General features: G+C 49.8%; 1 protein-coding gene across 3 annotated transcripts in view; it reads right to left on the bottom strand.

Annotated features, from left to right (window-relative positions):
- The window catches only part of EVL (Enah/Vasp-like), an 88,518-nt gene that overhangs the window by 49,053 nt on the left and 12,241 nt on the right, over positions 1–27,224 (bottom strand). The window contains exon 1 of one of the 3 annotated variants that reach the window (XM_054567663.1): positions 11,180–11,309. The exons of the other annotated variants lie outside the window; for them this stretch is intronic. Coding sequence (XP_054423638.1) covers positions 11,180–11,190 — 11 coding nt within the window. The 5' untranslated portion in view covers positions 11,191–11,309. Of the gene's footprint in view, positions 1–11,179; positions 11,310–27,224 lie in introns of those variants that run through there. 3 annotated transcript variants of the gene reach the window in all.

Genomic DNA, 27,224 nt, shown 5'->3' with positions numbered 1-27,224 from the left:
CTGGTAGGTACTCAAACACCCATAACTATTCTTCTTATTGTAATTATAGCCACAGGTTCCTTTTTCTGCTGTTGTTTTCAACACTTTAGGTTCAAATCGAACTTGCGGTTAACCAAAAAAACCTGTTTTGTTTTTCTTTCTACCCCATGTGAATAGTGCTTATCTAACCTCTACTTATTTTATTCCCACCAACAAAACCTAAGTGCAGGAAAAGACCCATTTTCAGTACTTCAGATTTGCCTTCCTTATTATCCCTTTGGGGTTTTGTTTTGCTTTAACAAAACCCTGATTGTTACCCAGCTCCGACGCTGCCACTCAGCTCTGAGTAGTCGGCCGTCTTCTCCACATGTTCACTCGGAGAAGACGCAGACTGGGCCACGCACACATCCAAAGCCCTTGTAAACTTCATCGGTCTAAATCATGTATCATTTGAGGAAAGGAAGTTTGACAGACAAGTATTTTATTTTTAAAAATATTATTTCTGAATGACCGATTTTTTTTTTTTTTTTTTTTTTTTTAAAACAACAGGAACATACAAAGCTCCCTTACTGACCTTTGGAAACCTATTCCTGGGCCCTCCGTCCAGGAGACCCCGCACCACGTGCGCCTGCTGATTCCCATGATACCAGACAAACCACCAGCTGATAAGTGGGGAAAATTGGTCAAAATACTCAGTTTGGTTTGCTCTCCTGGTGCTGAACTGCCAGATGGATGGGCTTTGCCCCCTGGGGCCTAACAGGCTGCGGAGCAGTTTCCTCACCTGGAAAAGCGCAGGCGCCACGCCCCACCGGCTGTCGGTCTCTGGCTCTCCCACTCCCCGCATGACCAGGAAGGAGTCTCTGAATGTGCCACAGGCTGATGCAGGCACTCTTTCCTGTGTACTTGCTTCTTGGAATCCCTTCCACCCTACAAATACCTTTCGGGGCTTCTTGAGGTATTTACTACAGAAACTGGAAGAAGAGAGCGGAAGTCCCTAAGTCAGCAGCGAGGACCAGAGGCTGCTAGAAACCATGCGCCCGGGCTGGGCTTGGGGAAAGCACAGCCCCCAGGCCTGTATGTGAAGACGGGGTCTCCTCCCGCCCCGTGCCCACTGCTGCTCCCATCACAGAACTCGCCACTGTGTCCTGCTTCCCGATAGCTGCACATGTACCTGTCTGTCCCACTAGACGGTGTGTTCCTGGAAGGCAGGGATTCTTGTTTTCCGCTGGTAAACGCAGGCCTTGTATGCTGTAGACCCTAACGACTGCTGGCTGAAGAAATGACTCTATCACTGTGAAGAAGTGCGTTTCTGATTGTGTGCCCGCGGGGACATGCCTTTTAAAACCCTACTCCGTTTACTCTCCGAGAGAGCAGCTGCCAAACAAACGCATCTGCTGCAGATTACCATCGGCGCTCTCTGCCTCAGAAGGCCTGGGATCAAGAGGCAGGAAACCGCAACTCTCCGATGGGCCTACTGTGCAAAGCGGGGAGGCTGCTGCCTCTTGGCCCAGGCTTGGGGAGCGCGCGGCAGGCTGCTCTGCTCGGGGAAACGCAGGGATGTGGGCTGCCCTGCCGCTCCTCCGGAGGGCCAGCCTGGAGCCCCGTTCTTTGCTGCCTGGATCCCCGACTGGTTCTCTGTCCAGCGCTGGCCCCGGCCCCGTTCTGCCCAGTGCCCCGACTCGTGGCTCCCGTCAGATGGAACGTCCCACCACTCTCGTCGGCTCATGTCTCCCCAGCGGGACTGCGACCCCTGGGTCTGCCTGGGACTGAGGGATTTCCCGGGAGGTAGGACATTCAGCGGTAAAACCGGGGTGAGTGTTGCCCTGCTGGGAGCTCCTTGCACCCTCACCACAGTAACTCACAGGTTTAAGCACCTCATAGATACCTGAGTGTGGGCTGGACGCAGTGAGCTGTCCCTTCCCCCTAACTGGCTGCCTGCCCACATGCTTCCTCTCCATGTCTCTGCTGGCACCTGGCTTCTCTCCCTAATATACACTGAGCTTCAGGCAAGATCACTGACTTGTCACTTCCCAGTTCCCATGGGTGCTTTTCAGTTATCAAATCACCCATCTCTCTTACTGAACCCTCATTTTTGCAAATCCCTCCTACCGGACTCCCAGCCTCGGGGCTCTGCTGGTTCCCATTTGCCTCTCTGGTGGTTCCCTTTCAGTATCCCTCACAGGTTTTGGTTGACTCACTGCCTATGTCAGGGTTCTGAACTTGGGGTCCGTGGAGAGGCTTAAAGAATATTAAGAATCCCTGGAAATTATTTATAAAAGTGAGTGTACAGGCTTTTTTCTCAAGTGGGATTTTACCTTGTTCTCAATGAGTCTTTGCTCCAAAACAGACTTTAAAACCACCTTGAATCTTTGTGTCCACCAATGGGAGCTACTTAGACTTTCTTCTCTTTGCATCCTCTGTCCATGACTCTCAAAATTGTCTGCGTCGTAAGAATCAGGAGAGGGGTCTATAAAAATGCAAACCCTCAGGCCCCGCTTCAGGAGACTCATTCAGTCAGCCTCAGGCGGGGCCTGGCTCTCTGTGTTTTAACACAGATTCTTGCTGATTCTGATGTAAATGGTCCATGAAGTAAACTTGAGAAACACTAACTTTCAAGTCTTTCCATGGGCTCTTTCGCCCATGGGGGAGGTCATGTGACCACCAAAACATTGTCGGGTCCCCACGGGGATGACTCCGAGCCTGACCCCCTCAGCTGTGGACCACACTTCCAGCGGCGGGAAGCTCCCCGCGACGTGCCTCAGAGACCTTAGAGCTCAGTGTGCTGGACCCAGCAGGCGCCCTTCCACCCCGGTCTCCTGCCCAGCCTCCCCAGCCCGCCCAGCGAGCCGCCTCTCTCCGCCTCGCCCTCTGGCTGGCCACCAGCTGGCTGCTCCCTAGGTAGCGCTCGGATCTGTCCCTTCCTCTCTATCCTCGTGGTCACGTCCTCATCCACTTCCAGTCCAGACCCCCATGCCCGACTTCCGGCTGCTCTTCCTGCCTTTGGGTTCAAGTCTCCTGCCCCCTGGCTCATCCTTGGCCCTTGTCACTAGAAAGACCTTTAGACACTGCAAATCTGATGGCGCCTTTCCCCTCACTGGGACTCTGCCACTGACTGGCTTTGTGACCGCAGACAAATCAGTTCACTTCTCTGTTCCTTGGTTTCTTTATTTGTCTAATCTTTCCTTCTCTATCCTCACCTCCTTCGCGGGGCTGTGGTGGGAATGAGAAGGCCCGGAGCGCTGTGGGTGCGCCACAGCACGGAAGGTGAGTCGCGACTACGGCAGCTCCTTGGCAGGCGTGGGTGGCCCTTCACAGCCCCATCCCCCTCGTCTCTTCACAGCCCACCGGCCGACACGAGGCACAGCCTGGTGCAAATACTCGTGGGTGCCCTCACAGGCCCTCCTCTCTGTGGCCTCTTCGCTCTGACTCATGCGTCCCGTCTGCCTGGGATGCCTTTCCAGCCTAGCCTGCCCGTAATTCCTCCTCATCCTAAAGACTGAAGATACATGCTACCGCCTTTAGAAAACCCCCCTTGAAGCTCAGGCTGAGACCGCTGGTTCTCTGGGCCCTGTACGCACGCTCTCCGCCTTAGCGCCGCAGCAGCTTTCACAGGGCGCTGCAGTCTGTCCTGTCTCCTTTATGTCCCTCTGCTGGGCATGAGCACCACCGGGACAAGAGCCACCCCGCTAGGACAGGCTCCCTGCAGGCCAGTCAGGGGCTCAGGCCGCAGTCCCTTGCCCACCTGTTTATCTCCGGAGTTCTGAAACAACAGGGCAGAATCTTTGCTGGTCCCAGGGAGCCCCGCTCCTTGCTGGCCTGGAGCTGCTGCTGCCCACGCGTTGCCTGGTGCAGGCCAGGGAGGAAAGGGCGGTCTGTACACAGCCCAGCCAGCAGCCCGGCGCCAGGGCTGCGCCTGCCAGCCGAAGCGCCCTTCTATGTGGGCCACTTAAAACGACTTTCTGGTGTTACTCAACAAATTAAAGATGTTTCCTCTGCCTAACATGCTCCCTCCCACCTACGTCCATAGGTTTGCATCTCACTCTCTCACAAAGCTCAGGTCAAGTGTCCCTGTCTTCAGAAAACACCTGTCTCTTTACTTCCACTCACTTAATAACTGCCAAGAGGAAGGCACTCTGCTAGGCTCTGGGAATCAATGTGACATATCTTTGCCCTTAAAGACATTACAATCTAGCAGGAAAAACAGACAGTTACAAAATGGGTACATGATAGTGTTATCATAGAAAAACTACAGGGTTCTGGGGGAGGAGTTCTCATTTGTAGAACAAACTAATAAAACTTAAGTATTTTTTTGTTTTCCTATAGGAAGGTGCCCAGTATCCAGCTGGCGCTAACACGTGTGCGCCTAACAGGTGTGCGCCTCTGCCCCGGCCCCACGCTGAGGCCCTGTGTGCCGCCGGTCACTGCCCAGCCTTCGTGGCGGCTATTGAGAGCCTCTCTTCTCCCTGAGGCCGTGAGCCTCCTGAGGGCAGGCCCAGGCCTGGCCATCAGGCTCCCTCTGCACCCTCCTGGGTGTGGCGTGTGCCTCCGCCTTAGCAGGCACGGCCTGGCAGCCGCCGAGAGAATGAGCAAGTGAGAGAGGGAACAGTGGGAGGCCAGAGAGAAGTGGCTATAAATAAATGTCCTCAAAGCCAAGCGAGGCAGAGCCAGGCTCCAAGGCGGTCTGTGAAGCCCTGACTTGTTTACTTTCAACATACAAGCCATGAAGGTGAACTTGGACAGCAGGCCGAGAGCCTGGGCAGCCGGCGCCGAGGACGCGGGCTCTGGCCTCGCCTGGGGCTCCGGCGCAGGGCGTGTTCGCGCTGGGCTCCCAGGACCGTGCCCGGTCCTCTCCTCTGCTCAACCCCGCCATTGTGAGGGCGTGGTTACCTCCCCACTTCACGCTGAGTGACTTGTCTAGTCGCCTGGGCAGGGAGACACCACTGGCCGGGACCCTGCCTTCCTCTCCTTTCTCTGGAGGCCTCACTCCCTCGGTGTCGCCTCCACTCACAAGCGCCCTCAGCCTGTCATGCTGTCTCCCGAGGTCCCAGGCCAGGGCTCCGGCCCTCTCACCCACTCCGCTCCTGGTGACAGGTCTGCCCTCTTGCTTGTCCTCTTAGCTCCCTTTCAAAGCTCTTCTGTTGGCTCCAGTGGCAGGGTCAGCTTGGTTCTTGCCCCTTTCTGACCGTTGTCCCCCAAGGTGGACAGGGACCAGAGGTATAGTGGAGACATACCATCAGTTACGGGACAGTGTGGGGAAGGGAAGGGAGCCCTGGGCCAGAGTCCGAGCTCTGCCGGGCCTGCCCTCTGCTGGCCACGGGATCCCAGGGAAGGCGGTGCGCGGCCGCGGGAAATGAGGGCATGGCCTTTATTGACCAGGTTTTAAGTCCGTTGGAGCACGAATAAGACTGAGGGCACAGAGTGCAGGAACTGACTACGGTTAGTGCCCAGGCTGCCACCGTGAACAAGTGAAGTGTTGGCTCAAACCACAGCAAGCCTGCGGGAGGCGAGACTTCGGGTGGAGTCCGTCTGAGGCATATCTGGAGCCCCTGGGCGGAGCTGTCACGACGGTGCTGTGGGGTCCTGTCTGTGGGGTGCCCAGCTAAGCCTGTCCGCTGGGGGGCATCTCTCGCACCAGGACTCCGAGCCCTGCCTTATGCACCAACGTTTCTCGAGCCTTTCCTCATGTGCCTGTCACCTCCTGGGACAGATCTCCACCCCCACTGAAAAGATGCTGCTTAACTTCTCTTCACGCCATCACTGTGCTTGCCCCGGCATCTAAGGCCTGCTGGGCTTCCCCCCTCCAAGAGGCAGGGCTCTTGGGTTTGTTTTAAAAACATTGTTCATCTCTGCAGCCCTAGTAACTGGGTCCTAGGGAGCTCCCCTCAATTACCGTATCTTTGAATAAAGGCTTGCTTTTGAGTTTGCCTAGTTTTGCCGAGTGTCATATTTCTCAGCCTTCAGGAACTCTTTGGGGTCAGGAGAGACCATGACTCACCTGAGACATGGCTATCCCCGTTTTCTCCCTCTTCTTGCATTTGTTTTAAAAAAATAAACTAAGACAACATCCCATTTACTGAGTGCCAATCACGTACCAAATATATTCCTACGCCCAGCATGCAGACGAAACTCAACCTCCTCTCGAATAAAAGCCATGGCGCCTGCCGAGGGCACGGCCCACGTGCCCACACCAAGAGCCCAGGGGTGTGCCAAGTGCTATGGGTACAGGAAGGGCACGCTGCATCCTGCCTGTGGAGAGGACCATTGCAGGCAGAGGGAACAGTGTCAGCAAAGGCTCAGAAAGGAGAGCGCAGCATCCACAGCCACCCCCTGGGCCTCCTGGCTCCTCAAGGCTCATTTCAGGGGAACGTAGAGACCCGCACCACGGATGTCATCGCCAGGCCCCAAGCCAATGACTGGGAGACAGAGACTGGGATTCATGGCCTTGTCAGACCTGGGGGCTGTTTGGAAGTAATTTTGGGGGTGGAGGAAACAGGCCTGGAGAGGGGTAGGTCCCCCGTGGCCTGGGGCTAACACGTGGAAAGGCTTGGATTAGAGGGTTTACCTTCTGCCGCACAGGGGGTTTTCCTGCTGCGCTAAGTGAAGAATTTTTACTGCATGTCACATCGTTTTTAATGTCACTTTTTTCAGAACCATTTGAAAGTAAGTTGCAGACATCATACTTCACTCCTAAGATGTTCGGCCTACTTTCTTTAAAATAATGACATTCTAATACATAGCTTAAATTCCATTATTGTACCTAAGAAAATTAATAATTTACGCAATTTTCCCTAAAATGTTTTAATTTTTATGGATCCAGGATCCACGCATGCATTACATTGGGTCATCTACTTACTCTCTTTAAAGTTGGAATGTTGGGCCATTTTTTTGTTTGTCATTGATACTGATTTTTGTGTGTAACGAGATTAGGCCGATCATCTTGCAGGCTGTCCCCATTCTGGATTGTCTCCCTGGGACTGAATTCAGAGTAAACAGCAAGAACCGAAACAAGTGACAGTAGGGACTTTTCTGTCACGTCCCATCAGGCAGCACCTAGTGCTAGCCGCCTTCCCTCGGAGAGGCACGGTGGGTGAAGGGCGCGATCTCGCCAATGGAAAGGTACAATTTCTCCTCAGCAACACCTGAATCATCTACAGGCGACTTTTCCCCCTTCCTGGGAAGAGGCTTGAGACAGGTTTAATGCCATGTTCTAAACTTAAAATGTTTACTCTGAAATACTTTATGCCTGTGAGAAGGTTCCCCTGATGCCACCACTCCGTCTGGGACATGTGATGCTGCTTTGTAGTGCGGTTTCATTCGAGAGAAACCCCCCACCCTCTTCCCAGGTCCCAGGGCCTGCCCCTGCCCCCCCCCGCCCCCTGCAGTGGGAGCCAGTGTCCTGAGGGCACACTTAGTGGTGCAGGCACATCACTGACCGCTCACAGCAGTGGTTCGCAGACATTTCTGTTGAAGGACCACTTCACACCCATAAAAATGACTGAGGATGCTTAAAGCTCCTGTTTGCGTCCGTTACGTCTGCCCGTGTTTACCATATTTGAAATTAACACAGAATTTTTTATAACACAAGCATTCATTTCATTATTTGCCACAGTGACAATGTCAACACATGTCATGTGGCCTCTGGAAAATTCCAGTGTGCACTCATGAGATCAGAGTGAAAAGGACGAATCCTGTCTCAGTATTATTATAAATACAGCTTTGACTCAGACATCTAAAAGGGTGGGCCTCCAGACCACATCTGGAGAATTGCTGCATTAGAGCCGTGAAAACAGTAAACTAGGCCTGCATATGTGAACATGCAGAAGCTCGAATGGTGATGTTTGAGCCCCGTGTGCCCCATGTTTGCGAGCACTAGGATGACAGAAAGGCTCCTGGTAAATGAAGAATCTATTCCGTGTTAAACCCAGACTTCTTTCTTCCATCCAAATTGGTTGGGAGGACTGGACTGCTGCATCACGCGCAATCGCGACGTGTGCCTTTTCCCCACTGTAATGCCATTGTCCCAGGAGCTTGGACAGCTGGCTCTGCCTCTCTGGGAAGTCCAGTGGCATCTGGTGAAAACACTCCACCAGCTGTTGGGGGAGCCGGAGGTTCTTAGACTGAACTTCTCCCACATCACTTCCCGCACGTTCTTTCAAGGCTTCCAGTGAGGCCCTCTCCTTGGGGAGCTATCCGATAGGACCCGTGGACCTGAGGGCTACTATTGCCGACTCCAGTGTGCGCCCGGGGCCCCGGAGCCTGTGACTGACCACTTGCGGGAGTGGAATGGGTTTCAACATAGCCTTGGGACAGCTGCGAAGAGCTGGCCGGGCCAAGGGTGGGCAGCCCACCTCTGCGGGCAAGCTAATAGCCTGGGAACGAGGCCTGGCCAAGCCCCAGCCGGCACGCCTGCTTCCCGGCACGGTGCGTGGGCTCCGGCTCCACAGACGTCTGAGCAAGTGCGTGGCAGTCACTCGGCTCAGGGACCAACGAGCACTGTGTCCTGCCCTGGAGGAGCTCTGGACAGGGAGGGGAGATGGCGATCAATAAGCAGAGAGACACACGGGCGCTACAGGAGGACAGAGGAGGAAGGTTTCTCTGGGTCTCGTGGCATCAACAGTGTGAGATCAAAGACTGCAAAGGACAGCCGGGATCATGAGGCCTCGATTCGAACCCCGACTCCGCAGTTTGGGGCAAGTTTCTTCCGGGGGCTGAAGCTCAGCTTGATTTCTAAGCGCACAACAAGCACTGGCTAGGCAGCAGCCCAGCCCTGCTCTGCCGTGCTGACTTGTTTTGCTCCTAGTTCTGTTGCTGGGCTGTCCCCCTCTCTGCCTGCCCCCCGTTTCAGGACAAGCCTGCCTGTCTTGCTCACTGTATCCCTGTCACCTAGAGTGGCCCTGGGGTGACGGTGACTGGGATGCCTGCTCGGTTCCTTCTAAAGGTCATCCTGTTCCTCAGAGTCTCCCTGAGATCCCACCCTCCCTTGAAGTCCCTGCTGACATTGCCAGCTTCTCACGTTTTGTGGCTCTGCCTGTCCACACTTCCCACTGCCCGTGCGGTGCGGCTCCTGCGACCGGCGCCTCCCATTCTGAGAGCTGCCTTCCCCGCCCTACTGCCAAGCAGAGAGCCACTTGGACACCGCGTGAGAGGGTGCAGGAGCAAAGCCCTGCAGTAGGGACAGCGCCCGAGGCTGCGGCCCGTCCAATTCCTCGCTCCTCCCTTGCCTGGGTTTCTTCCTCTGTGAAATGGGAACAATAAAAGCAATATTTGCTGCCTTCAGAGTCGGTGCAGGAAGGTCTATGAGCACATGCTGGGCAGTGTCGTGTGCTCAAGGGAACCCCGTGCCCCATCCACAGCATCCAGAAAACGGTGCCTGCCCGGGGGGCCTGGGCCGGGCCCGAGAAGGTGCGCCGTCACGTGCGGAGGCCCTCTGCGCTCCCGGCGCAGGCCCCCGGCGACGAGGGTCTGGGCGTTACCTCTTGCTGTCCACAGGACAGAGTTTTTCTGGCTGCTGTATGGGGTCCCCCTGCTGCTGCACCTGTCACGAGAGTGCAGTCAGCCCGCGTGGGGGAGGGGCACAGAGAACTGGGGCTTCGGTTTGGTGGGGCCGTTAATTCCCTTACAAAGGTAAGTCCTGCCCGACTCTGGGCCTCGATCGTCTGACCTGTGGACCTCGCAGCTGGACTAGCTGGGTAGTTTCATCTAAGAACAATGCAACGTTTTTCCCCTCAGAGAAATACTGAGGAATACTTAAAAAAGAGAAAAGTTAACTCAGTTAAAGTGGAGGGTAAGATGCCTAACCTAGATAATCTACTGTAGATGGAGTCTGAGGCCCTTTCAAGGTGGACACCTCTCAGATTTCTCCAATACAATTTAAAAAGAGCTTTAAAGAACTGCACAGGCCCCTCCCCACTGGCTCCTGACCCTGCTCTCTGCAGTCATTAGCTGACACTCATGACCGGCAGTGGCTTGGCTCCTGCCGCCCTGGAAGTAAGGGTGCCTCTGAAGTGGGAAGTTTTCTGCTCTCCACAGCTGCAGCCACACGTTCTGTAAATCTAAAGGCAAATGACTAAAGTGACAGAAAACCGGCCGGCATGCGTCTCTGGCCCTGGAGGAGCGCTCCAACGGCCTGGCCGGAGCTCTGCCCCACCCGAGCCCCGCTTCAGCTGACCGGGAGCGTTGGGCAAGTTCCACCTTCTGTCAAGTTTAATAACTCACCGCACAACGCTTCTAGAGAGCTCTGCAGTGTCCTGGAAAAAACCCTGGGCGAGGCCATTTCGGTTGGTTCTCCTCCACCAGCCATGTGACCTTGAGCAAGTGTACAGGCTGGGCTTCCTCATCCACAAAACTAGAATGATAATGCCTTCCTCGCCTACCCAGCAGGGTTAAAAGAACCAAATTAGAAAACTGGAAAAAAACTGCACTTTGGACACTATGAAGTACTTTTTAAGGAGAGAAATTACCATTTTATGCTGAGATACAAAGCTGTAATGTGTTGATCAAGTAAATGCCCCAAATCCCAGACGGCAAAACTCTGTCCTATCATCTACCACCTTTCCTGGAGTCGTAGGGCAGGGGAAAGTTAGGTCAAATGTAACATCAGCTTCAGAAGGACCGTGCACAGCTAGACATGCAGATGAGCGCGGGCCAGCTGCTGCTTACAGCCGTGCTAAACAGCGCCAGGCCCAGTGACGGGCCAGTCCCAGCCTCTCCTGCTGAGTTCAGGACTCAGTTACTCCAGTCCATGAAGCTGCCATTGTAAAAGGAACCTCGGTTCCTCCCTATTTGCTCGGTATTCAGGTAGAACAACTTGAACATCTGCCGGCTGTTCTGGAAAGAAAAGCCAGGACCCATCCACAGCGCCTGAGCCAGGCCACGGCCCCCTTAGATAGATCAGACCCGCCTCTGCAATCCGAGGCAGGTCTTTGACTTCTGTGTGCTTTTGACACAGAAGCCATTAAAGGTCACAGGCATCAAGAGACAGCCCATGTAATGGACAGAGCGGCAGGTGCAGAGCGAGTGGGCTGTCGATACCCTCCCGTGTGCCCTTGGCCAAGGCCCTTGCCCCGGCTCCAGGCCTTGATCTCCCTGTTGTACAGCAGGGGGTCTGGGAGGATTTCTACGGCCCCTTCAGCTCTACACCATCATGGTTCTAGGTTTCCTCTTGACATCCCTCTGTCCCCTTTTTGGTCCCGGTACTCACACCATGGCCATGGCTGAAAGGCTTTGGCACAGGGACGCCGGAGAGGTGAGTCCTGTTTTCACACCAGGCTGCGCTGATCCGAGGACCACAGACCCTCAGGAGGCAGCAACTTGCTTTTCAGACTCTACTTAAAACCAAACAGGAAAAGGAAGCTGAACCAGAGACAAAGGGGAAACAAACCCCAGTTGGAAACTGAAACCTCGGTAGAAAATGGAGAAACAAGAGGCTCCCAGAGCCCAGCCCCACAAGCATGGGCAGCTGAGAGTCACTGTAGGGCCTGAAACCCCCAAGGCTGCGGCCTCAGGCCTCCAAGCACTTCCTGCGAGGGTGGCGAGGGCAGAGGCCGCAGGGCCGGTGGGGCCAGGCTGCGGTGCTGCTTCCCCGCGGGCTCCAGAGCCATTTGACAGGTCCAGGTTTGGGGGCTGGAGGTAAAGAGTGGGAAAGTATTGCCATAAATCTCGACTTTCCTTTGAAAACTGCAAGTGTTGTTCAGTTAAGCTACGCTTTTGTCCCAGTCCAGTCCCTAATCTCTATTCGGCAAAATATAGCTTAAAAGACAGTTTTGTACAGAGAAAGTTGAAAGGACCAGCACAGTATAGATACTGAGTCTAAAGATTCTCGCAGTCAAAATAAAAAACAGAAACATGCTAGAAATGGTAGTAGCCCAAGGCTGCAGGCTGAAAAAGCCAGCAGTTAGAAAGAAAAATGAAATACATTGGATAATACATTAAGTGTTAACTTACATAGAGAAGCTACAAAACAGATTTCTTGGCATCAGGCAGTTCATTTCTTCAGGCCAGGGCCAGCTTTAAGATTTAGGAAACTGGGAGGAGGCGTCAGATCCTGCAGGCCCCCCGAGAGGCAGGGCTGGCCAAGGGGAAATGGAAAGGGCGAGGGGGGCGCAGCAGACGGGCAGCAGCTGCCGTTACGGCAGGCGGGGGTCCGCGCGATGGCCCCCTGCAGGCCTTCGTGCAAAGCTCCAAGGCCTCAGCAACATCCTCGCTCACCTTCCAGGGAAGAAGGCTACGCGCTGACGTTTTAGCCAGCTACTCATGGCCTGTCGGGGACATGTCTGAGGAACACGGGAAAGCTGGCTCTGTCGCTGGTTCGTCAAGTGACGCTGGGGCTTCAGCTCCCTCAAGTGTAAAGTGGGGCCTCACAGGGCCTCACGCAGATCAGACCCACTCGTTCCCAGTCTTTCACTCAAACTTTCCCCAGAACTGAGCCACGCGCTGTGTTAGGAACCGGAGGCGAAACGCTGAAAGGCATGCGGGAGTCGTCCAAAAATGGCTTCTGCTTGGGAAGGAAGAAGCTGGCATGTAAGCAAAGAGATGCATTAAAATGTTGTCACTGACAGAATAAAAAACAGCTGCAGAGAGTGCAGTACAAAAGAAAGACCAGTCTTAACTAAAGAGTTGAAAGCACTTTGAATGTTGAAAATGTATCTTAAAAGGCTTTCAGAGATGCATTTCCTTTTCAGCACTGCACAAGGTGAAAGCCACAAATTTTGACATATTATGGTTTTCATTTTCTTTTAGTTCAAAGTATTTTCTGTTTTTCCTTGTGATTTCCTCTTTTATCCATAGATTATTTTGATTTTGTTTAATTCCTAGATATTTGGTGTTTTCGTACATCTGTTACTGTTATTTATGTTTAATTTAACTCTACTGTGGTCAAAGAACATACTGAGTATAATTTCTTTTGTTTTCCCTGGTATGATTTCAGTCCTTTAAAATTTATGGAGACCTGTTTCATGGCTCAGCATGTAGTCTATCTTGGTGAATGTACCATGTGCACAAGGAGAGAATGTGCACTCTGAAGTTAGGTGCAGTGCTCTAAAAATGTCAGTTAGGTCAAGCAAGTGCCATTCAGATCTTCTATGTCCTCACTGGTTTGTTGTGGTTGATTTGTTTGTTTTTGTCTAATTTTTCCATCCACCCCTGAGAGAAAGGTTTAAGAAGATCTCTAATTGTGATTGTGGATTTGTCTATTTCTTTCTTTAATTCTGTCAATTTTAATTTCATGTATTTTGAAGCTCTTATTAGGTACACATATTTTTATGACTATTGCACCTTCCTGACGAATTGCCCCTTCCCTCAGTATGAAATGTTCCTCCTCATCACTGGTAGCACTCTTTGTCTTCAGGTTGACTTTGTCTGACATTAACGTAGCCTTGTGAGCTTTTTTATGCGATTTGCCTGGTATATCTTTTTCCATCTTATACTGGTTTTCCATTGCTGCTGTAACAAATTACCACAAACTTATAGCTTGTAACAACACAAATTGATTATCTTCGTTCTGTGAGATAATACTAGGTCAGAAGTCTGACACAGATCTCAGGTGCTGGAAGTGCTGCTTCCTTCTGGAGGCTCGAGAGGATGCTTTCCTTGCCCTTTCCAGCTTCTGGAGGCCACCTGCATCCCCTGGCTCAGGGTCCTGTTCCCCATCTTCACGGCCAGAGGTGCAGCAGCACTGGGACTTCGCGGTCATCCTAACGTCTATTTCAGACCACAGCCAGAAAAGGTTCTCCACTCTTATCTGTTTATGGTCATATTCTAATTATCTTTTTGCTTTTATTTTTTCATCTTTGTTAAAGTACAATTGTCATAAAACTGTATATTTAAGGTGTATGACTTAATGTTTTGATATATGTATACACTGTGAAATAATCACAATGAAGATAATTAACATATCAATCATCTCACAGAATTACCATTTCCTTTTCTTTTTTAGATTCTCCACTTTTAAGGACTCATGTGATTAGACTGGGCCAATGCATAATACAGGATGACTGCTCCATCTCAGGGACCATAACTTTATTCGTATCTGCAAAGCACCTTTTGCCACGTAAGGTAACACATTCACAGGTTCTGGGGATTAGGGTGGGGAGGCAGCGTTACTCTACCTACTACACATCCTTTTACCTTCAACCCTCCTGTACCTTTGTATTTAAAGTGTCTCTTGTAGACAGTCTTGCATTTTCATCCAGTGTGATAATCTATATATTTTACTTGGAGTGTTTAATCCATTTACACTTAACTTACTGATATGGTTGGCTATAAGTCTACCATTTTACTATTTGTTTTCTGTCTCATCTGTCTTTGGTTTCCCTCTCCCTCTTTTCTTACATTCTTCTGAGTGAACTAAATACTTTTTAGAATTCTATTTTAATTTCACTATTGGCTTTTTAGCTATACATCTTTGTATTACTTTTTAGAAGTCTTTCTAGGTATTACAATAGGCATTCTTAACTTTGTATAGTGTATTTAGAATTAATATTGTATGACATCACGTAAAATGTAAAAACTTTACAACTGCATAAATCTATTCCCATCCTTTGGTATAGTAGTCATGTGTATTATATATTCATAATACAATGTCATATATTTTTGTTTTAAATGATCACATGTACATAAATATGTATTTAATTACAAAAAACTTTTATATTTAGCTATATATTTATCCTTTCTGGTACTCTTCATCTTTTCTAAACATCTTTTTCCTGGTATCATTTATCTTCTACCTGAGGAACTTCATCAGCATTTCTTATATATCAGGTATGCTGGCAATACATTCTCTTAGTTTTTTTTTTTAATTCTGAAAAGTATCTTTATTTTACCTACATTATTGAAAGTATTTTTTTCTGAACAGAGAATTGATTTTTTTTTTTCTCTCAGAACTAAGAAAAATGTTCTACTGTCTTCTGGCATCCATGGTTTCTGATGAGAGGTCAGCCATCATTCATATTGTCATCTTTTGTATATAAATCATTTTTCCTCCGGTAACAATATTTTTCTTTTTCTTTGGTTTTTAGCAGTATGACTCTGATGGACTTAGTGTGGTTTTCTTCATAGTTACCCTGATAGGGGTTTGCTGTGATTCTTGAGTATGTCAGTTAAGTTTTTCACCAAATTTGGGAAATTCTTAGCAATTATTTCTTCAAGAATTATTCTTCTGCCCTGGCTGGTGTGGCTCAGTGGATTGAGTTCTGGCCTTTGAACCAAAGGGTCATCGGTTCGATTCCCAGTCAGGGCGCATGCCTGGGTTGCAGGCCAGGTCGCCAGTAGGGGATTCATGAGAGGCAACCACACACTGGTGTTTCTCTCCCTCTCTTTCTCCCTCCCTTTCCCTCTCTAAAAGTAAATAAATATTTTTTTTTAAAAAAGAATTCTTCTCTGCTCCATTCTTGTTTTCCTCTCCTTCTGGGACTCCAATTATACATATGCAGACCTCTTGGTATTACCCATAAGGCATCAAGGTGCTGTTACGTTTTTCAGTATTATTTCCCTGGTTTTCAGATTAGATGATTTCTGTTGATCAGACTCCAAGTCCACTAACTCTTTCTAATAGAGTCTTTAATCCACTTTCAATCTCAATCTGTGAGTTTTACAATTTCATTTATAATACTCATATTTCCATTTGGTAAATGTTTAATAATTTTCATTTTGCTGTTGAGGTTCTCCATCTGTTTGCTCATTTTATCCACTTTTTCCTTTAAGTCTTTGGACATATTTATATAGCAACTTTGAAGTACCTGCCAGCTAATTCCAACTTCAAAGTCACCTTAGGTGACTTTGTTTTTTTCAATAAAGTATAGATCACATATTCTGACTGTTTACTGTCCACTAATCTACGATTGTATGTTAGACATTGTTATTATACACTGAGGAGGGTATAGGTTATACTGTTTTCCTTTCAAGGTACTGAGCATGTCCTGGCAGGCAAGTAAATTATTGGCAAGTCCTTTTGATGCTGTAGAGCTTGGACAAATTCTTTCTTAAGTTCTATTTCCATTTTGAACATCACCCTAGTGCGTGGCCCTTACTCAGGGACACAGTTCTTACTGCTAAGGTGTTTTGTTGGTACTGTTTTGGGGTGCCTGAGGTGCTCAGTGGGGTCTCTTCATTCAGGCTGACTGGAATCTCCAACACCTCCTAGCACTGCATGGCCTTTAGCATCATCACTCAGCTGTTAGCCCTATGGTGGGCAATCTGTGCTAAGCCCCACGGACAGTCTCATTCTACCCTGTACAGCCAGCCCTCAGCTGACAGCCCAAAGTGAATCCCTACACAGACTCTGCTGTCCTTGTCCTTACCATGAAACCTCTTCTCTGTTTCTTTGCTCTGCAATTGTCCAGCTATATGAGTAGCCCGAAATTCCAACATCTGCCTCCTGAGCTTACTAAGAAGAACTTTCAGCCTGAGCTCCACCATGCCATGCCAGCTCCAGAAGAGACCCCAGGCAGAAGGCCAGAGCCACTGTGGGGCTTCTCATGTACTTTTCTTTACTCAAGGCTCAGAGTCCTGTGCTGCCTGTTCAATGCGTAGAACAACAAGAATTTAGTAGTTTGTGTGTTTGTGTGAGTTTCAGTATCCTTTGTATATTGAGGTGCTCTGAATATTTTGTCCACTTTTACAGTTTTTGTTGGCAAGAGAGCAAGTCCATTACCATTACTCTGTCATGGCCAGAAGCCGTAGAGTATGATTATTAAAGTACCAAATGGCATTCGTTTTCATTTTCTGAGGATTTCCTGAACATGCTAACCTGAGAGTAAACATCCTCACTGTGAGAATGTGCCTTTCACTTTCATCCCTTATTTCCTTTGTCCTCCACCCATATCATTACTGCCTTTTCTTGGTTTCATAAGTAGGTAACAGGTGAGAGTGAACTTTGGAGGGTATTCTTTTAACTTCGTCACTAGCTTTCATAAGGCACTTGAGCAGCATGATAAGAAAAAGCAAGAAATATGGAAAAGATTTCTGGCCAAGGTGTTAGTAGATATGGAGTCAAGGCCATGCTTTCTTGTTGACATGCTTTCTTATGTCCCTTGACATTCACTTCCCCACTCTCAACCCCGGATTCTTCATCTGTTCAATGTAAAGACCGGCTGTAATAGTAACCATAGACTGCAGGTAGAGCACCAACTCCTAAATCAGTTGGGTCAGGGAAATAGAAACTATTGGAAAAATAGGATAGGAGCTATTGACACTTAAGGAGCAATTTAGTGAGATAGTTAAGAAGTGTCCCGTTTAAGGAGAAATGGCTACACAGAATTAGTTACCATCACTGACACATTATGAAAACCTGTTAGCAAAAAAACTGCATGACCAATTGCACTCAAACTTGGGTTTGTCCTTCAAGATCCAATATATACATCACCTCTTCAATGACATGTCTATCGAACCCCCCAGATAGAGAAAATTATTCCTACTGCTGTGTTACTTCTGTATGTTATAACATCATCAATTCAGTTGTCACAGATCACTGTCCTTCAGGTAGAAGCTACCAGGTTTTACCAATCTTTTAGAACCAGTTATGACTAGCACAATTCTTGGTACGTAGTGAGTATTCGGACTGTTTGTTAAACTCCTCTGTGTAAAAGGCTGGGACGTAAAGGCATGAATTACTTGTGGCACAGAGAGAGTATACATATGGATTTGAGTTTCAAATCTCAGCAGTTAGGGAAAAAATGGTTGAGCTGAGTCTGCAATACCAGGGCACTCTGCCCTGAGAAACTTCCTTCCCAAGCCAGCTCCTGACCAAACTCATGCTAACCAAGGCGACTGAGTGCTCTAAGGGGGTAAGGACGGACTCACAGGGGAAAATCATAGCATCTCTGAGAAGTGCAAACACTCAAAGATTGAAAAGAAAAGCAACAAGTGAATCAGCCTGTAATATATAATAAAAAAAATATGTATTTGGTCTTTGTCTTTTCTGGGTCACAGATCCCAAAACCCTTGGAATTTCCAAAACTTAAGAACAATGTGAGCATCACTTGTTATAATATTTGGTCTTTTGGCCTCACTTCCTGAAATAGCTTTGGAATGATAAAAGTGAAATCGGAATCTTTTGTTATTCATAATAAGCCCCCTTCAACAGCCCTCATGTTTATGTTAATATCTAAAGATGCACAACGGTCATTAGAGAGTTGGAACTTTCAGCCCCAGCCTAGACCTCTGACCTTTAGGCAGAGACGGGTTGGAGACTGAGCTCAGGCACCAATGGCCCACAACCTACGCACTCCTGCACCCGTAACACAGCCTTTGTAAAGTTCCACAGGGCGGGGTGTAGAGAGCTTCCCGGCTGGGGAGCCAGAAGGCATCCCCGTGCTGGGAGGGTGGCTCACCCCAGACACGAGGACAGAAACTCCTTCACGGGACACTTTCAGACCTCTCCTTTTTTACCTTTCACCTGGCTGTTCATTGGTGTCCTTTAATAACCTTTCCAATGGAACAATCTAGTAAGTACACTGGTTTCCTGAGTTCTGTAAGTGCTACCCTAGTAAACTAACCAGACCCAGTAAAGGGTCCTGTTAACCTGATTTATGTTGGTCGGAAGCACAGGTAAAAACCTGGACTTGCAACTGGCATCTGAAACGCAGGGTCGGGTGGGGGAGTGGTCAGCCTTGTGGGGCTGAGCCCTAAATCTGTGGAATCTGATGTTATTTTCAGGTAGATAGTGTTGAAATTGAGTTAAATTGTAGTACACCTAACTGGTGTCACAGAGTTGCTTTTAACCCATTTAATAGGTCATTACTATTACATCAGCATAGCAGTATTCGAACTGGGACACATTCATTCCCGGGGGCACATCAAGACTTCCTGGGGCTAACCTGGCAATTCAGGGGTATTTAGTGTATTTACAATGTTGTGCAGGCATCACCATTATCTAATTTCAAAATATCTTCATCACTCCAAAATGAAACTCTGTATTTACTGAACTGTCTTTTCCTATACCTGCTCCCCATTAATTATATTTTGCATGTATTTTGATGTCTTGACACCTTTGGGGGGGGCCTTCCTAGCTGGGAAGAGACTGCCCCCCCACCCTGAGCTAACTAATCCTATAAACAGCAAACCTGCTGGTGAGCCCACCTTTTATTTACAAACTAACACCCCCAGATGCCTTCTTTTCCTAATTCTCACTCACTGAGCAATTCTGTGACACCGCCAAACTGCAAACTGTAAGATAATTAAAATGATTCTTTTAAATGGGTAAAAAATTGGGGGGGAGCAAAAATCTAGTAGTTTCTTACTGTCTGAGGTTTAACTACACTTGAATAAGCAAGAATAATCAGTGACCACTTTTTAAGAGTGTGTATTTATAACTTTGAGTGAAATTCCAGATACTCACTTCTGTGTGTGGGAGGTACTACTCCCTGGGGTTATCATCGCTTGAGGGAATGAACCTTCCTAGGACTTGGAAAGGGCAGGCGATGTGACCTTCTGTGCCACCAGAAAAGAGGAATTGTGTAAGGTGATGTGGGGAAGGGGGCCCAGCACACCGGGCACATTTCAGAAGGATCGGTGCTAGGATGGGATATGCACAGGAGTGAGAACCCGGGAAGCCGGCTCCCTCCAAACCAGCCTTGCCAAGATAGCCCCAGGAAGTTTTGGGGCACCACCAGGAATGAATGTGCCCCAGTTCCAATGAGGCTGTGCTGATGGAATAGTAATGGCCTATTAAAAGGGTTAAAAAATCACTGGCCGAGAGACTGGGATTATTTGTTTCTCAGAACTTTTGGCTTGGTCTGGTTTGATTCGTTTCATTTCTGTGAATCAAACACCTGGATGAATCTGTGTAACCACCACCACAATCTGAAGCAGAAGTCCGACACCCCCAAACTCCTGCTAGCTGTCCCTCAGAGGTCAGACGCTCCCCTGACATGCACTCTCAGCAACCACTGAGCTGTGTTCCACAGCTTTCTTCTGTGGAATGTCACACCCATGAGATTATACGGATGTGACTTTTTAAGACACCTTCCCTCACTCAGCATGCCTCTGAGACCCAGCCACGATGCTGGGCTCATGAAATAATTTGGTCCTTTTGTTCTTTTTTTGGAGAGTAGTCTCCCATTGTATGGATGCACCGCGCCTTGTTCCTCCATTAAGCCGAAGAACACTGAAGTTCTTTCTGGCCATTATAAAGAGCCGCCCTAAACAGTCACATACACCTGCACAGGTTTTTATGTGCATGTAAATTCTCATTTCTACAGGGCGAATATCCAGGACTGAGAGGGCTGGTTGCATGTTTAACTGCGTAAGGGACTGGCCAAGGGTCTCCAGTGAGGCCGTGCCCCTTTGTTCCGATGAGCAACGCGGGGGCTGCAGCTGCGCCCCCCAGCATTCGGAGCCCCCATGCCGCCTGTCTTCAGCCATTCTAATAAGTGCGTGGATCTCTCCTTGTAATTTTACGCTGAGTTTCTCTAATTACTAATGATGCTGTGTATCTTTGCATGTGCGTGCGTGCCATCTGTGTATCTTCTTTGGTGAAGTGTCTATTCAAGTCTTCTGCCCATTTTTAAAATTGGGCTGTTTTCTTACTGTTACATTCTGTTAGTTCTTTATACATTCTCAAGACAAGTCCTTTGTAATTTGCAAATATTTTCTTGAAGTTTGTCTCATCTTTTCATTCTCCTAACAATGTCTTTCACAGGCTAACAGTTTCAATTTTGATGAAGTCAAAATTATTTTAATTTGATCAAGTCCAATCGATCATTATTCCTTTATTCCTTTTAAAAGGGATGGTGCTTTTGTTGTCACATCTGCAAACCCTTTGCCTAACCTCAGGTCATGAAGATTGTGCCAAGCTTTTTCAGAAGTTTTATAGTTTTATACTTTGTCTAGATATAGAATCTCCTGTGAGGAAACTTTTGTATAACATGTGGGAACTAGGTCAAAGTTCATTTGGGACATATTTTGCATATTGTTCCAACTCCATTTGTTGAAAAGACCATGCTTTTTCCATTGAATTGCCTTTGTCAAACATCAAGTGACATATCTGTCTGGGCTTATTTCTGGACTTTTGACCCAAGTGTCCAAAATCTCCATAGTCATTTTGAAAAATCACAAGGCAAGCTTGTTGGTGTCGTATATATGTCTAAGCATCAGAACTCAGAATGTGAATCAGGAACAGTGACTGGGTACCTGTTTCATTTCTTTTGTAATGCAGGTTGTGGAGTATGTAACGCTTTCTCTCTACAGGCTGGACCACACATGGAATATTGAGATCAGATTTTGATATCACAACACAAGAGGGACTGGCCACCTGGAAGCATTCTGGGGGGGTGGCTAAGATGACGAGGCAAACAGAATTGTAACCTATGAGGGCGGGCCGAGCAAAACGGGGCTGGCCAGCCCGGGAGACGAAGGGGAACATGAACACACGTCTCTGGGCCTGTGAAGTGGAGCTCGCTGCAAAGAAAGGCTCCTCCTTCCCCGTGAGCCCCTGGGAGACAATCAGGTCTAGTGGCGACAACCGGGCTCTGTGCTGGGCACTTCTTGCTTCCAGAGGGGAAGCCACAAGGGAAACGGTCTTGGTGTGCGGCAGAGACCGCCCAGCCGACTGAAAGTGCGACTCATGTCTGCTTTAGTAGGAGGTCGGGTCTAATGATGTGCTTTGACTCTGATTTTGCACAGTTGTCCAAGATGGCGCCGCAACTCTATTTTGAACGAATGATTTGTTTCCGTCTTTGGGTTTAATGGCCTCAAGAAGAGACTGAGGTCACGTAAAAGAAAGAGATTTGCCTAAGGTTTTAAAGCAGTGGTTGCAAAACTGGACTTGGAAACCAAGGCCCTGATGCTTGGTCCAAGCCTCCGTTCTACTGCCTGTGTCTGCGGAGGAACAAAGAACCCAACGCCTCCCGCTCACATGTGCTGTCTCAGAGGCCTTTACAGAGAAAGGAACCTGACAATTTGAAATTTTAACACTTTTTTTCAATGACAAGATGGGGGGAAAAAAATCACATGAAATCAGACCAGTTTCTTCTGAAGATTTTGTTTCTGCTCTGAGCTGTTTTGGGGTGACCAACTGCTCTAATTAGGCTGGAAGGAAAACTGGCTTTCATGAGATTCAGGATATGGCTGGAGGGGAAAGCTGTCAAGACTGGTTAAGATCATCAGCGCCCACACTGGCCTCAGAGCATTCCAGGAATTCATTGATTCATTCCATAATTCATTCCGCCCAGCAACCACAAACACAGACACACAGGGAGAACAGACAGCACCGTCTGACTTAGTCTTGCTAATATTCCCAGGGCAGCACAAAGCAGAAAATTTTCACACTTCAGCCCATTGCCATCCCTGCACCCCACTGGGGGGAGGGAGAGGGTGCGACAGAAGGAAGTCAGAGCTGAGGTTCACGGTCCCACCTCTTCCTTTCTCACGTGTGCTCACCTGCAAAGGGCAGAAACAACGGCCAGTCCTTTGCAGCAGACGGAGCTCTGGGGAGGATCAAAGGAGATGGTGGGTGGGAAAGTGCTCTGCACAGTGACAAGCACTGCACCAACGTGAGGATTCACTCACTTGACAAACATGTGCTGGGCACCTATAAAAGACACGTGCCATGCTGACCACCACGGATGTAAAGGTGACAAAATAAAGACCCTGCCCTCAGGAAGAGGATGGGATCTAACACAGCAGGGCAGGTCTGAGGACTGGAAGCGCGGGTGCCTGGAGCGCAGGAGGAGTTGGGCAGGAAAAGGCAACTGTGAAGATAGGGCGTGAACGGAGTGAAGGCAGGAGAACTGTACTAGGTTCTAGAAAATATCTCACTCTCCTTATTTTATTTCATACTCAAAACCATCTGCAGAGTGGGTGCTAACTTTACTATTTCCCTATTGTATTGGAAAGCAGTGGCTCCCAGCGTGGGGGGCGCCCTGCCCAGAGGGTAAGTGCAGGGATGTGCCCACCACAGACATCAACTGCCAAGGCCGGAAGTGGCTGCTCTAAAAACAGAGTCCGTTCCACCTGCAAGTCTCTTTTCCTGAAGCCAATGATACCACCTCCAGGGGTGGCCCACAAGAACCGTTACTAGGAAGGCAGCTGGTATGGCTTAGTTCCTTAGTCTAGGTTGACAGGAAATGTAATTACTTTATTAATGAATTGATTTTCAAACAAAACCCCAAACTGAATCCTTTAAAAAAAATCTTTCTTTGTCCAAGTTTGCTGACTGCCATTTCAAACAATTTTGCTGGTAACTGATTTAATCCCCTGCCAAGCTAACACTTTCGGTAGGAATCAAGCACAGACGTGTGCCATGTGGCACATGTCACGTGGACGTGGCAGGGCGCAGAGGAACGAGCACTGAGCTGGGAGACAGGAGACAAACTCCACCTTCCCTTCAGTCTCAGGCAACCGATTCCCTTCCGGCCTTTGCATCCCCACCTGTACCACGAGGGCCTGGGTTAGTGGGCCACCCGAGCGTTCCCAGCACCTGGCCCGAGTCTCGGATTCCTCATTTCTACTCTGCTGATGAAGGTTAAATTCAAAAATGAATGGGAGAGACGGCTGAAAAGTGGAACATCTCACTTGTCAGAGGAGCCTGGCAGCGAGGCGTGGGGTGCAGCCCTTGGTTTTGTTAAGAATACTCGGGGCCACTGAGGTTGGTGTCAACTTCCTCGTGCGCGGGGACTTCTAGCAGCGGTTCCAGCTAAGGGACTGCAGCGCACTTGTGTGTCAGGGAAAGGTCTACAGAAAACAGCATGGCAAGGAATTCCCATGGAGCAGCACCACTCACAGGAGTTACTCTTCTCCATCACAAAGCCCGCTCAATGCCATGCCTAGCCCACCCTTCTCACTGGTTTACCTGCAGCGGGGTCTTTTCAGCAGGCAACCCTGGCTGTGCACCCTCTACGCGGCTGCCGCCACCTGACAGTCATTGCCTGGTGGCGAGGGAGGGGACTCTCTTCAGCTTCCACTGAATTCCACTTCAATTTCATCGGTTTGGATCTAGCTAATAACAGAGCTCATGATTTTAAAAAATCCCATCATTCTGGCCTAGGATATAGGAACACATGTATTTGTTTTGACACGCATCACAAAAATCTCTCCCCGCGAACCTGCCGAGACCTGCCCACTGTGGATGCCCACTCATCCAGCTCTTCAGTAGGAGCTTTTCAAGGTCCTACTGGCCTTGCGGGCACCTATTAGACGGTGGCTAGATCCAGCTTCTCCATGTGCCAGACCCTCAAGGAGTTCATCAGCTCCAGCTCTTCACAAAGCGTTTCAGCTCTTGCTAGTAATAGCCAACCTCTATTTCCCACTCAGCCTCAGCCTCCTTTGCTACCTGCGTTCACTGCCAGAAACGTGTGTCCTTGACCCAGACCCAGAATGACACACCTGGGAACCGTGCGGGGGGAACACGGAGGGGCTGGCACGCCCCGCTGCGCCCGTCCTCTGGGAGGCCCTGCCCGGCCAGGCCAGGGTCACTGTCCCCTTCCCTCCTCCGGGTCCCCTGGGGGTCCACGTATGACGATCCTACAGTACACAGGTGAAGGGGACACCTTTTGGTGATCTGTTCCAGGGACTGTGCCACTACCAACCCGGCAGGGACAGTGTTTTAGTCACCTCTGCAGCCCCCGGCATGAACTGGTGATGCGTGATGGATAGAGGGAGGTTGGGTCAGCGGAGCCCAAAACATTATCGTGAAATGGCTTGACCTTGAAACCTGGGGACCCGGACAAGTCCCAGCCCCGTTATCCCATAGCAGCATGTCTCCAGGCAAACCTCCCCTCCCCACCCAGGCCCACTTCATCCTCGGGAAGGTGAGGTGACTGGTCCCGAAGCCGCCATGGGACTGATGTGGAGACCCTGGGTGTTCTAGAAAGCGAGTGCAAATGGGAGGGGTCGTTTTTATTTTAAAACAGCCTCTCCTAGCCTGGCATTTGGGATAGTGACTGCCAATGAAAACACCCTGCAACCGTGGAGAATGCCAGGCTAATCCCACGCACTAGCGCTTCCCACAAAGCCTGGCGCTCGGGAGACACGTGCTCTGTGGCAGAGGGAAGGGCCCTGCCTGGGAGGCACGAGGCTTGGACTGACGGCCCTGGCTCTCCAGGGAGGCCTCTGGGAACCCTGGACAAGCGAGTCCTCCGCGGGCCTCGGCATCCGAGCGCACAGAGAGCCCTGGATAATTTCCAAGCCTCCGCCTGCTGGCTCCTGCCTCTAGGCCGACGAGATGGCTTCTGGGTGGTTTCTCCCTTTTCCAACCCCAACCCTGCGCTTCCCCACTGGGAGTCACAGGCTGCTTTAGGTCGGCCAACCTCACCACCCCATGGAGCACTCAGCACAGGCTGGGATCAGCTGCTCTCTTGTCGCCTCCATTCCTCGATCTTACTCTGGTGGTTTCTATTTTAATTAATGCTACCGCAACTTATTTGGCAGGCAATCTGGAAATTTCTTTCCTATTCCTCACTGTCTACATCCAAGAACTGATAACCCAGGTCAAACCTTAGCAGTTCTTGCCTGGGCTAATTCAATAGCTTCCTAACTGGCTACCTTGCCTCTAGTTACGTGTAGCTCCTTCAAACCCATCTTTCATATTGTGAGTTCCACGAATAATCGAGGTTAATATGCAAATCTGACAAAGTCACGTACCCACGTAAAACTCTGCAAAGGAGGCCCATCTCCTTGGGCAAGCTACCACGCCCAGACTTGTCACCAGCACAGCCCGTACTGCCGCTCACTGTCCGCTGAGGCTGGAAGGAGGCCGCCTGCTCCGCTTACCTCCCGTGATGGGAGAGGGCTCGGTTTAGACTTCGTCTCTCCAGGAAGCTTCTGTGGCTCACGCAGCGGGGCGGGCCTGCGCGTTAGGTGTCCACATGCACCCCAGCTGTGCAGGGATCACGCTGTTGTTACAACGGCCTGTCTGTGTCTATCTACACTGAGGGCTCTCGGACGGGAGCCACCGTGTTTTATCCCTGTCGTCCCGTCCCCAGTGCCTGGCAGACTGAGTGTTCAACCAGGTTTCTTTTCCCACAGCCTTTGGCGGAAGCTTTCCAGACAGTTTTAACGTGGGATTCTGGAGCAAAGGTCTGGTGTCGTTGTTGTTTTGTGTGGGTGTTTTAAGCAAAATCTCTATGTTCAAAAAATGTTGCATCTCATGAAGAATTAAAATATTTACAACGATACAGTAAAATCTCTCCCTCCTCTCGCAGCTCCCTCCAGGGGCCACTGCCAGCACTGTCGGGCGAGGACAGACAGCAAACGCAGGCAGGAAGTGGGGAGGGAGACATGCTCACCCTTAACTCAGCGTCTCGGAGCCTGGTCCAAGAAGATTGCCAGGTGCTCCAAAACTCACAAGAAAATCCATAATAGCACAGGAGGAGGGAGCCATTGAAAATTTGTATGTATCTTTTCCACTAGCTGGGAAAGAAAGCCTTTAAAACTGTGTGCTAATCTCAAGGCCTGGAGAGGGCAGAGGGGGGGAGCCTAGAAGCTGGCTACCAGCATACAACGCCTAAAATCCCAATAGTCGAGACACTCACACCGGCTGGTGCCCACTTGCAACTTCATGCCCATATGTGTTTCATAAATAAACTGGCTACCTCATTTCCACCATACGTGGTCTCTCGCTTGAATGCATCTCTTGTGAGCCGAGACAAGAACTCGGGAGGGGGAGCCCCTTAACTCGGGTCTCCCCAGTAACAGTAGTAGTTTCAAGTATCTTCTCTCCCAGCCATCCTTTGCACATCCAGGCAGGTTTGTGAGGCCCCACCGCCCTTTTCCCTCCTAGATGGTTGTGCGCCACCCCCCCCATTCCACACCTGAGGCACACAGGTGGGCTTCCGGGATCCACACAGCCCCTGAAACTGTCTGCAATGCTGTGGTTCACCCATGTTGCACTTTTCCAGGCGATTGTGCGGACAACTTCCATTAACTTTTCAAAGGTGCTCCCGACCTCCAAAAAAGAGACCGTCCCACCACAGAAAGTGTATGAACTGCCCTGAGCCCAGGGACCACCACTGAGGCCCTGTCACAGCATGTCCCCCCCCGCAGGGATGGCGAGCCCACAGGCGAGGGGGCCAAAGGGGGCGGCATCTCCACGCGCCAACGCACAAGACCTGGGAGCAGCTCAGAGCGTGTGGGAGCTCCTGCCATCACCGCGAGCCGGACACAGAGCACGGGATACGGCGCACGCCTGGAAGCCCCATTGGGCCCAGCACGTTGGAGTCCACTTGCTAAATGCAACAATGCGAAAGAGAGCTCTGTCGGGATTCCCCTCTGGTCTCAGTGCATGGGGGTTCTGGAGCTGCACCGTCACACCG

The sequence above is a fragment of the Pteronotus mesoamericanus genome, unplaced genomic scaffold (assembly GCF_021234165.1).
Source record: "Pteronotus mesoamericanus isolate MK-2021 breed Mesoamerican mustached bat unplaced genomic scaffold, CSHL_Meso_final contig_192, whole genome shotgun sequence".
Lineage (NCBI taxonomy): Eukaryota > Metazoa > Chordata > Mammalia > Chiroptera > Mormoopidae > Pteronotus > Pteronotus mesoamericanus.
This window is presented reverse-complemented; position numbering and strand designations above follow the sequence as displayed.